The 12495-nt window shown below is 39.9% G+C and overlaps 1 protein-coding gene across 1 annotated transcript in view; it reads left to right on the top strand.

The window, feature by feature from the left end:
* Positions 1–11549, top strand: part of Gnai3 (G protein subunit alpha i3) — a 41298-nt gene extending 29749 nt beyond the window's left edge. The window contains exons 5-9 of the mRNA XM_028879397.2: positions 1658–1786; positions 5167–5296; positions 5680–5833; positions 9297–9507; positions 9597–11549. Of these exons, the coding sequence (XP_028735230.1) occupies positions 1658–1786; positions 5167–5296; positions 5680–5833; positions 9297–9487 (604 nt within the window). The 3' untranslated portion in view covers positions 9488–9507; positions 9597–11549. The remainder of the gene's footprint in view (positions 1–1657; positions 1787–5166; positions 5297–5679; positions 5834–9296; positions 9508–9596) is intronic.
* Positions 11550–12495: the final 946 nt, after the last annotated feature.

Below are 12495 nucleotides of genomic sequence, written 5' to 3'. Positions count from 1 at the left end.
CTAAGGATTGAACCAAAGTCTCGTGCATGTTAAACACATGCTTTACCACTGAGCTACACATCCTCAGAGCTCCTTTTAGTTTTATTTTGAGACACAATCTCACTCTTGTTGGCATTAAACTCATTCTATAGCCCAGGTAGGCCTGAACTTGTGATCACTGTGCTTCAGCCTTCTAAATAGCTGAGATTACAAGCCTGCACCACACACCTGGCACCATTTACATCTTGTGCCAGACTGTGGTAGTAGACTTCCATAGAATGAGAACGTGTGCCATAGAATGGGGTTGAATCAGTTCCTTGTCAAGGAAGGTCTCTTGAGTATTAGTTTTAAAAATTGGTAACTAGTACTTTTATTATTACATGTGAACCTGTTTGGGCCACTATACCTTTATTTTTAAGGCCTGTATTCACAGTGTGTTTTAAAAATGTACTTTTGGGGGGACCTTGTCATCTGTACCTGAGTGCATGAGTATTTGTCATCTGTACCCTCTGAACTAGGTAAAGCACTTTTGAGTGTTAAGGTATTTTCTCTAGTATTCTATTCTCCCGTCACAGATTGTTACAAGAAATTAAATGATATTTATAACGCTTACTTACTCTTTTGGTGGAAATGATTTGGCAAACGGTAAAAGGGTTCTTGTCCACTTTTTAAAAACAAGATTGTTTTTATGTGCACACTGATAGTTTAGGTAGTTCAGTGGTCATCAAAGGTAGATTTGTATTGCTTCTTCCGTCATGTATTGGGGAAGCTCTGCCTCCCCAGTTATGTGTTGTTTATAGAGTTGTAACCCTCCATATTGTTCATCTGAGCTCTCTCCCGTATTTGGTTTGTACCTGAAGGAGCGCCACCTGCTCTTCAGGGGTTTGTCTGGAATCAGTGAAGATTTAGCTTTTTGTCTCTTTCTCTATTCTATTCCCCCCTTTTTTGAAACAGAATCTTGTTATATAGCCCAGGCTGACCTGACACTCCTCTGTATTTATCTTCCTGATCGGTCTCAGACTTATGGCTTCCTGCCTTTGCCAAGTGCTGGGTTTACAGGCATACACTAGCAGGTCCACCTGTAGCCTCACTGAGTGGATTCTTCTGATTTTCATAACTCCAATGCCATTCTCTAGTGAGCTGTGAAATAGTTATGTATGCAGCCGACATAAGTTTAAGTAGCTGAGGATTTTGTCTTTTTATTTTCATAGGGTCTTACTATGTAGTGCAGGCTGTCCTGGAACTCTAGAGTCCAGGGTTACAGGTCTGTGACACCTGTAGGATTGTTTTTTTCCGTATAAGTACATAACTCATTTCATATTAGATATTAGGAATTTTTCTTTAGCAGGAATAAAATTGTCATGTTTTTAAAATTTGCCTTCACAGTATATTTAAAGCCATTTTTGTTACTCTGTGTAGAACCTATTCATTTCCCTGTGCTAGATTTACTTTTCCCCCCTCATTCTATGATACTGAAGATTTACTGTTTTTCTGCCCCTTCAGTGAGTTTCAGGTTCTACTTTTTTTGTAGTATGTTGGTGCTTGGGATTGAACCTTGGGCCTTACATATGCTAGTACCTAGCTAGTCCCAGAGTCTGATTTTTGCCAAGCAGATCAGTTGACCTGTTGTGTGCATGGTTGGCTTTGCCAAATAAAAACCAATGTGTACTTTATCTAGTTACCTAAATGATTTGGATAGAATATCCCAGACCAACTACATTCCAACTCAACAAGATGTTCTTCGGACGAGAGTGAAGACTACAGGCATTGTGGAGACACACTTCACCTTCAAGGAGCTATACTTCAAGTAAGTAACAAGCCTTTTCCTGCCTGTACCTGGCACAAAGAGCCAACGTTTATTTGTTTTTGTTTTTGAGACAAGGTCTCATGATATAGACCTGGATGACCCGGTACTTGCTGTGTAGACCAGGTTGGCCTCAAACTTGCATTCTCTGCTTCTGCCTGCTGAGTGCTGGGATTACAGGCATACATCACCACACCTGGCTTATTAATCTCCCTTAGTGAGCTTCTCTATAGGGGTGTAAGGTTTTTGTAAGCAGTGTTCCTTGGTTTAGAAACTTAGTATATTTATTGACCATTAGCTTCATGTTGCATCCGATTGAAGCCCACACATTTTTTTCCTCCAGGTAGCATCAGTATTTATATCCATTTAGAGGAAATTGAATGTAAAATTTAAGTAACAATTTACCTACTGTTAGAGTCAATCATGTAATTGCCAATTTGTGTTGGTTCATATTTATTTTCAAGACATTTTTCTTAGTTGCCAAATAGGTATTGGCTGTTGTCAGAAGTACTAAATGGGTAAAAACTATCTTTCACAAATGGCTTTGTCCTGACTCTGCGATATTAAAACAGAAATATTTTCTTAGCAGCATCACTCCCCTCACTGGTCCCTTCCTGTGAAGTTTAATGGGGTGAAGCTAAACTTGGCTTGGCTTTTGTATTGATATACGCCTAGCACTGTGCTCAATTCAGTTGTAGTGCGATGCAAAAATAGGCCTGGGAATAGGTGTTTTATGGTGGTGTGATGACGTAAACAGTAATTGTTTAGAGGACCTTCTAGTGTTTTGAAAGAATTTTCTCATAGCACCAGTCATTCTAAGAAAAAGCCTCCACTTCTCTTTTTGTTAATGGTCTTTTAAATATACTAAAACTGTTTTTGGTTCCTTTTTTCCTGTGTTTGTGACCTTTGAGGTTGGAAGTAACCTTTTCTCCTTCAATGCATGATAAGTTTTTAAGAAGCTACTTGGTTATGATTATGTGTGATATGTGGAAGTCAAGCATTATTGCATACATAGGGAACCACTAACTCAGACCCTCAAATGAAGAGTCAGGATTTATGAAGTCCACACAGGACTTCAACATTAGGACCAATGGAGGTATTGGAATCTTTTTTTTTCTTTTTGCGGGGCAGTGTTAAAACAGGGTTTCTCTGTGTATCCTTAGCTGTCCTGTAACTTACTTTGTAGTCCAGGCTGGCCTGGAACTCAGAGACTCACTGGCCTTTGCCTCCTAAGTGCTGGGATTAAAGATTAAAGGTATGCACCACTACCATCCAGCATTGGAATCTTTTTGTTTGGTTTTTTTTTTTTTTTTTTTGAGACAGGGTTTCTCTGTGTAGCCTTGGCTGTCCTGTAACTCACTCACTCTGTAGACCAGGCTAGCCTCAAACTCAGAGATCCACCTTCCTCTGCCTCCTGAGTGCTGGCATTAAAGGCGTGCATCACCAGCACCTGGTAAGGTATTGGAATCTTAACACACTAAACTGGATTTGAAACCCGGTGAATGGTTTTAGGGTAAACTGGCTACTTAAGTACTAATGAACTTAACAAAATCAGAAGAAACTATGTGGATTGCCCTGTGAAGTCATAGGAATGAGATGTTTGTGTACTATAAAATGAATAATTAAGTTCTAATTAAATACCAAGACCAATATTTAGTGTGGGAAACATTTTTGGTTGATGTCATAGATTGATCTTTAGCTAGGTAACCTTTTCTTTCTTATGCAAGGACCAGTACCAAGTCAAATTACTCTCTTTCTATTTGGGATCAGTAGCCAAATCAGATTAAAGTGCCACATCCACTTTATTATTGGCATGTAGATCTCTGATTATGAAGTACTATCACCTCTTCCTTTTCCTCTTCTCTCTAGGCAAAACCACTATCCATTTATTCAAACATTTATTGAGCATCTACCATATGCAAGGCATTGTGTAATTGCTTACTTGCCTCTCAGTTATGAGGTAATGTTTATAAAATGTTGATCTGTTAGTGAATAATACTGTGTTACTGTGTACTAAAAGGCAGACTTGGGAATTTATAGCATTCTGCTAGTTTTATGGAGTTTATAGAAAATGAAATGTAAACTGGAATTATTGGTGTACTAATATGCCTCTCTTAGAAAGATTTGTATGGTGAAATGTTAGACTTTCTAAAACCTTCAAAAAGACTCTGGATTAAGGCCAATTTGTGATTAATCATTTAGCTGTCATGCAAGACCAAAGGTTGCAAAGAACTGCAAGGTCCTCCAAAAGGAAGAGTTGGGTCAGGAAGTGATGGGATGAACATTATTCACGTCAATCATAATTAGAGAAATGACATGTATCTTACTTCTCTTAATCTGTAGGGGTGAAAAACCCCTGGAAATTTAGGCTCTGAGTTACTGAACTTTTCACTCACTATACCAGTGTAGCAGACACTAGCCTTTAAAAACTTCCAGTGCTTTCAGACACAGATCTTGAGAGTGTGTGAGCATTTGGATGCTGACCCATTCAGACTCGGGTATTGACTAAAGACAAAGTAGGGCAGCTGTTCCCATCATTGTAGGAAGTAAAAACGGACACTGTTGACAAACTTGGCTCTTAGAAGTCTGAATCAAATCTGGACTAGAACATAGTGTGTGAGCAGTTGAGGCTTTGTTGCTGCTGCTGATTAGGTTCAAACAGGATATGGTGTTGAGAAATACTGGTTAAGTTTATTTACTTTTGAGACAGTCTTGCTGTGTACCACAGGCTGGCCTTGAACTTGCCATTCTTGCTCAGTCTCCAAGATGCTGAGATCATAGTCATTGTCCCCAAAATTGGCACAAGGATTTTAAGAAAATTATTGATCAAATTCTTAGAATCCTAATATAAAATTTATTTTTTTTCCATAATTTTCTTTATATGCTTTTTATTAACACAAGGCAAATAAATTTGGGACTCAGAATGCAAGTTGGGTGTGCATAAGCAAGCCAGTTTGAGAGGCAGCAGAGCTGGCTGAGGCAAGGCTATAGAAACTGGAGTTGGTGTGCCAGGTGGTCTAGGGTAGTGCCTGGCACCGTGGTAAACACCCAGCAAATACTGGTTGTTATGGCTGCAGTTGTCTTAAGCTGTACTGGTCAGCTCTTCTTTATCCTTTCCTTTCCTTCCTTCCTTTAATCCATTTTTAGTTCTCAACTCTGCTGACATTTGGCACATCCAGTACATGTTTTGAAAGGGAGGAGGCTCAGCTGTGGGCTCTACTTTTAGCCACTGACAATTATTTAGACACAGTTGATTTGACCCTTGTCTTTTCTGTTATAAACGGGGTTTGAATGTGTGATAATGGGGATGTTCTTAACCGTGACAGACTAGAGAGAAATATAAATGTGACTTTGCTGAATCTGTGCTTTCTTTCTTTACTCAGAATGTTTGATGTAGGTGGCCAGAGATCAGAACGGAAAAAGTGGATTCACTGTTTTGAGGGGGTGACAGCAATTATCTTTTGTGTGGCCCTCAGTGACTATGATCTTGTTCTGGCTGAGGATGAAGAAATGGTATGTTGAAGCTTTGGATAAAAATCCATCTGGTACATCTAGGAAAGGAACATAACTCCTAGGAAGATAGGTTGCCACTATTTACTCACGGAAATCAAAATTAATGCCTTTTATTTTCTTGTCAGTGAGATTAGATTTCCAAAACCATTCCCTGTTTGCTCTTGGTAACCACATTATGTGGACAGAGTGCATCTTGTCAGCCACCCCTTTTCATCCCCTAACCCCAAGAATTACATAAATCAGGACTGACTCAGCTTCAGGTTATGTTAATGCCTAACTTACTTCCATGAATTCATTTTGCTGTCTTAAACCTCTTGGTATGTAAATTAATCTGCTTTTCATTTTGCTGCTAACCTGTCGTCGTAACCCTGTTTGTTTTTCAGAACCGGATGCATGAAAGCATGAAATTGTTTGACAGCATTTGTAACAACAAATGGTTTACAGACACGTCAATCATCCTCTTTCTTAATAAGAAAGACCTTTTTGAGGAAAAAATAAAGAGGAGCCCATTAACAATCTGTTACCCAGAATACACAGGTAAAGGTCGAGGGGTCTGTTGGCGCTGTGTTTTAGGTCCGCACTGATGACTCACACATTCACTCTGCAGTAAGCGTCTGAGTAAGATCCCTTCACTTTAGAGCATTACTTCAGAGGCCAGTGTCCCCATTTTTGGCGGAAAGTAAAGTATAAAGATTAAATTTTAGCATATGTTCAAAGAGATATAAAAACAAAATCTCTTAAGAAACTAACATTAGTTCCAGAAAGAAATTCACAAATAGCTTTATAATGTAAAATGTATATTATCAGAAGTAGAGGTAGTAGATGGAGCCAGTGCGTTCTTTCTCTAGAGGCAGTAACAGTTATGTGAGTTATTAAAAGGAAGTCATTAGGTAGAATAAAGCATTTCGAGGAGGGGATTGCATGTAAGACAGTATGGAGGCTAACACATGGACTATGGCAGTAGTGGAATTTAAGTGGTAGAGGGATGAGGCCCATCTTCTGTCTCCCTCCGACCGTGGCCGTGAGGAACCCGTGAAGAGTCTCAGTGGGTACTCAGTGGGCACTCAGTGGGCACTCAGTGGGTACTCAGTGGGTACTCAGTGGGTACTCAGTGGGTACTCAGTGGGCACTCAGTGGGTACTCAGTGGGCACTCAGTGGGCACTCAGTGGGCACTCAGTGGGCACTCAGTGGGTACTCAGTGCTCTAGCAGCGGTGTGGTGATGGCAGGAAGGTGCTTAGTCAGGGCCGTCTGTCTCACGATACAATCAAACCTTTGGGCGGGAACCAGGAGGTGCATCCTAGAAGCCAAGGGCAGGACACAGGGGGTCTGAGACCGAAATTCAGACTGAAGTCATTGCTGGGCACCTCTCTAGTGGAGTAACCTTCGTCTTCACCTCTTTCCTCACCTCCGCGTGTTTTCTCTTTCCTGTCCACTCACCAACCTTCTTGGCTGTTCAGTTCTAAGATGAAAGATGGTGTTGCCACCATTTTGGTGTCTCCTCCGTTCAAACAGAGGCTGCACTGGGCTTGGGTAACCTCGGGTCAAGGTCCTAGGTTACGGATAAAGAAGGGAGAAAGCTGTCGTCTGTCAGTTATTTGAGATTAGGGATCACAGACAAGGATGCAGGACTCTGCCACTGTGAGAGCTGTGAAAGGACCGAGTTAGCCGTTTCCATGGAAGGCTCTCATTACCTGAGACACGGGAGGAAGTCCAATGTGTTGCACGTCTGTCTCCATTGCACACTTTTGCCATGGTCTGAATGCATGTCTAGGAGTGTTGGTTTAGCGGGGTCTGTGGAGTAACCACATAGAGATGGCTTTTAGGTAGTGATATGTTGTTGTGAGGAACATAGGGAGAGGTTAGATTTCACACACACACACACACACTTGAGAACATCAGTAATTAACATAGTGGAGATGGAGGAAGTGACCAGAGACAGGAATATAAAATGAGGAGAGAGAAAAAGATAAGTAAGAAAAATGCTAGCTATCGACAGGAGAGAAATAAAGGTTTGTAAAGGATATAAAAGAAAAGAATCAGAGTATCTTAAAAAGTGAGGGCAGTGGGCCAGTGAGATGGCTCAGCAGGTAGGTAAAGGTGCTTGCTGCAAAGCTTGGTGACCTGAGTTCAGTCCCTGGGACTTACATTACAGAAGAAAAGAACTCACTCCTGAAAGATGCCCTCTGACCACCACATGCACACTGTGGCATCATGAGCCCGTCCGTATACATACACCCATAACTGCTCATTAAGTATAATAATTTTTTTTTTTTTTTTTAAAGAAAGCAAGGGACATGTTTTCAAAGTGAGGAGTAGTGAGTAGTCAGCAGTATCATGTGCAGATAACTGTCCTGGAACTCGCTCTGTAGACCGGGCTGGCCTTGAACTCACAGAGATCCGCCTGCCTCTGCCTCCCTGTGCTGGGATTAAAGGCGCGCGCCACCACCGCCCGGCGAGCTGACTGTTCTTAAAGAGTATGCAAACAGAATGGAGAGAGTGCTAGGTGCGCAGGTAACTGAGAGAGAGAACTAAAGACAAGCCTAGGCTGCCTGTGACCAGAGGGGCTGAAGGGGAAAGAGAGAAAATGTTCACAGGCTAAGTGGTGATCTGATAACAAGAGAGAAGAAGCAGAGGTAATCGAAACAGTGTTTACAAGTAGGTGGGAAAGAAAGAATTAAGATTCAAGTTAGCATAAAGGAATAAGCAAATTGTGGCATATGTGTAGAGTATTAACTTAGTCATAAAGAGAACTAAATACTAGTAGGTGCTGTATCTTAGATAAACCTCAAACACTATGCTAAGTAAAAGAATCCAAACACAAAAGTCACATAGTGTGTGGCTCCTTTTATATAATGTATCTAAATAGGCAAATCCTTAGAAAAAGGAAGCATGTTGTTGGGGTGTGGGCATGTTACTTAATGATAATAAGAGTATTTTTCTCGAATGATAACTGGAACTAAGGTGGTAGTGGTTGTATAGTGTCATGAATATACTAAGTGTTTCTAGAGTAACATACTTAAAAATGGTTAAATATCTATTTGGTGAAATTTCCTTATAATTATGGGGGACAGAGAAGGATTGCTCAATGGTAAAGATTATGTGCAGCTTTTACAGAGGATTCAGATTTGGTTCCCAGAACCCATATGGTGGGTTATAACCACCTGTAACTCCAGTTCCAGGGGATCCAGTGCCCTCTTCTGGATTCCACAGGCACCTGTACATATGCATATAACAGGCAGTGTCTAAGTCTGTCTACTAAAGGCTTCCCAAGGCCAAAAGATGGTATAGAAGGTACATGACTAGTGCTAGTTATACATACTGAAAATAAGGCTTACTGTTGATCTTCTCTTCCCCCTCCTCCTTAAAGAGCAGCCGCTCCATTGAGATAGAACTCACCCTTTAAAGTGTGCCGCTAGCTGTGCGTGATGCTCATGCCTGAGTGTTAGCACTGGAGAGGATGCAGGAGGTAGGAAAGTCATGAGTTTGAAGCCAGTCAGGAGTGAGAGAGACCCTGTGTCAAAGTATGTAACTAGGGTCCCACTTCTTTCCCATCTGCTAGTTTGTCTTTGTATTTGCCTCTTTGAAATGATTTGGAAGTGAATGCTTTACCTTCTTGGAATCCTTATTTCAGGATCACTCCAAGGGGCAAAATGTGCTGTTTTCAACAGTTGCTTTCTATAGAAATGGACCCACTTACTCTTCTACCTCCTTTGTATACTGTCTATATTTCTTTTTCAGCTGGAATGTAAATGAAGAGGAGGTGAAACTTGTTATTTTCCTCATCCCTTGTGTGATGATTTTATTTTAGTACAGTGGTAGTCTGTTTTCATGAAGAATCTAATGATGATAGAAAATTCTAATGACAGTAGAAAGAGGAAGAATTCTGTTTGTACCCGATTGTGTTGTGCTGCCTTTCTTAAGTAGATACCGAGGGCCTCACTCAGCTGGGTGCAGGCAGCTTTAGAACTTGAGCTGACATTGTTGGTTGTCTGTGTCAGGTTCCAATACATACGAAGAGGCAGCGGCTTACATTCAGTGCCAGTTTGAAGATCTGAACCGAAGAAAAGATACCAAGGAGATCTACACTCACTTCACCTGTGCCACAGACACCAAAAATGTGCAGTTTGTTTTTGATGCTGTTACAGATGTCATCATTAAAAACAACTTAAAGGAATGTGGACTTTATTGAGAAGACAGCATTAGTAAAAGGTAAAATGTTGACATTTTAGTTAGGTGCTGTAGTGGTGTGTTTTGCCTTTGTAAATGTTTTTCTAATTAACAATGTTCTTCCTTTTTAGCTACTACAATGAGGAGTGTTGAGACCAGACATCATCATCTGCTGGGTCTTGAGTCAGCTACAAGCATGACGACGGGGCCAGGGAATGGCAGCAGCATGCAGACTCTTTAGCACAATCTTCTGTATTAGGGAATGTTTAGTTGGCAGGAGATCTTCAAGTCGGACATTGGAATTGGAACAACTGTAAAGTGTGCGTGACTCATCAAGGCATCACTTGGATTTTATAATCTCAAATGTTTAGGGCATATTGAAGTTGAGGTGCTGCATTCCAGAACTTAAATATGTAGCTTACTTTTTTCTTCTTTTTAACAAATCACCAGTACTTAATTTCTAAGGTTTTTCTCACTAAGAGAAGAAAAACTAAAAAAAAAAAAATCCTTACTTGTTTGCAAAAGAATCTTCTGAGAACTCAGTCTTAACTATGCACATGATGTAACCAGACATCTTGAAAATATTCCTCTTAGTAGGAACTGTTTGTTTTTAACTCTTGGTACAGTCAGGTGTAATATTTCCATAATTAAAATTCTTCCTGGTTATTGGGACTACATTAATACAGCTTTTCTGAATGAAATCTATGTTCCTGTCATGTTTACAGTGCCATGGTGGCTTCTAAACAGCAGTTACTTTGGAGAGCTCGACAGTCTGCTTCTAGCTCTTGTTTCTTTAAGCTTATGGTGGAAGGTTAATCTTGTTATGCTGATTACCAAATTACTAGATGAGTACTGACGTAATAAGGCAAACTCTGCTTCTTGACAGACACACCCAGGATGGCTGTCAATTAGAGATGCAAACTGCTAAATTGAGAACCAATGACTTGCTGCTACAGATCTACTAAACTGACCACTTTGATTCTTGCCTGTTTGTCTCAGTCTTGGGGAATTTTGTACAAGGTGCCTCTTGTTTTCCATCTTCGTGGCTTTTTTTGTTGGGAGACATCTAAAATGTATTAACAGCGCATGCTTTTCCTTTGTAAATGTGGTGCCAAATCCCTGTTCGCCATCGTTTTTACTGTAGCCATGTTGTAGTAGTAATCCTTAGTCAGTGTGTTCTTCTTCTAAAACTTGCATTTTGGGACTTTTTTCCACTTTGTCATGTGTACAGATTTTAATCTGTTACAGTTGGCAGCAGTATTAAAATGGTGAGTCAAGAGTCCAGGATTGCTCCTGCTTGTAACTAGTCCTTTCTGGAAATCCTGTCTTCTGTTTCCTTTTCCTGTGCTGAGTATGCTTTGGCTTTTGTCTGAGAGTGGGTTTAAATAGAAAGAGGTCTTTGAAAGTCTAGTTCCTCGATGTAATAGTATTATCAAATCTAGGACTGAGGGCTTTATGTCCAGTCTGTGTACAAGGGATATGAGTCATAATCCAGCTTCCTGATTTACACTGTGCTTGTGTGAGAGCTACAGTCCTCCTGTACAGTCTATAGCAAATGTCATGAAACACTGAGCGGACCACTGAGGGATGGCAAACAGAGAAAATGCGTTTTGAGCATTTCAGATCAGTAGTTTGAGCAGTGCCTTTTGAGATCCAGTCTTTTTAGGTTGGATCCACTTCATCTTTTGATGTTACCTCCTACTCATTTAAAAGGTTGGTGGTCAGAACTGCTTCAGAAAGCAAGCCACAATGACCAGTGCCCTTGCTGGCAGCTTTAAAAAGTTTTAATTGTCGTGGAAAATCATTATTATGCAGACAGTATAACTATTATCTGACAAGCATTTCTTTAGGGCTAGGAATATATCATCTGTAAGAAAGAAAAGTCTTGATTTCAATCAGCAATTGACTTAATTCCACAGTGTAAGGGGTTCATAAGTCTTACTCTGAATTTGTCTTTTCTTTATTGTATTCTGTAATATAAAAACATCCAGAAATGAGAACTAGTGAAATGATGTTTTCATAACTTTTCTATACTTTGGGTTTAATGAAATGGTGTTGATAATTAAAATAATAGATAATCCAAATTTAATTTTACTGTAGAATGCATTTTGTATTTTCATTTGAATCTGTCTATTTTTTAAACCTTTCTGTTAATTAAAAATAGAAATTCTCTACTTCTTTGCCTCTATATACCACTTTTATTTGCTTTCTGTTTACATGAAATCATTCTTACTATCTAGGTACCTTCCTTTAGAACAGAAGGGAGGCAGTTTGAGTTTTTAGAGATGACCTGGTCAGGGGAGGGAGGGATGCGGAAATCACCTAAAACCGTCTGAAGAGACTGACTTCTTGGCGGTGGACTGTTAATCTATAAATTCTAAAGTGTTGCTGTTCAGCCGCATTTTCAAATCACTAATTTGTATTTTGAAGAACATTTCTTAGGCAGAGTCAGAATGTAGAAGTTAAATATCCTTTGAGCCTGGAGGAAAAAAGATTGATACTTAAAATGAAAGAAGCCAAAGGCTTCATCTGGAAAATGCTGGAGTTTTGTGATGGATAATGTTCATTTTGAGGTGCCCAGACCTTTGGACTATCTAAGAAGTCATCTAGAAGATTAATGTCTAATTAATAAAAAGCAATAAGTGAACCTTAGTTGGGAGGATGGCAACCACAGCCTTTGTTGTTGACAGCCATATTTTCCCGAGTGAAAGCTTGGGCAGATAGGCATTCCCCTAATGGACTGTCTTTCCTTACCTAATCAATTCTGGCTTTAATACTACACCTTCTGCCATGAAATTCCCAAAACTATTACAGATGTTTATCAGTGGATCTTGACAATATTTTCATCTTGGATAGTTTGAATTCTAAATTGTACAGCTCTGACTCACAGTATCATTTAACTGATGGGTTGTTACTGTTTACACGGTGCTGAAATCATAGAATAAGTGGACCAATTAAAAAAATTTCTTTTTAAAATTCTCATATATATTATTATACATACACATAGACTTTTTAGCCAGAAATAACTGC

Source organism: Peromyscus leucopus, chromosome 6, assembly GCF_004664715.2.
Source record: "Peromyscus leucopus breed LL Stock chromosome 6, UCI_PerLeu_2.1, whole genome shotgun sequence".
Classification (NCBI taxonomy): domain Eukaryota; kingdom Metazoa; phylum Chordata; class Mammalia; order Rodentia; family Cricetidae; genus Peromyscus; species Peromyscus leucopus.
This window is presented reverse-complemented; position numbering and strand designations above follow the sequence as displayed.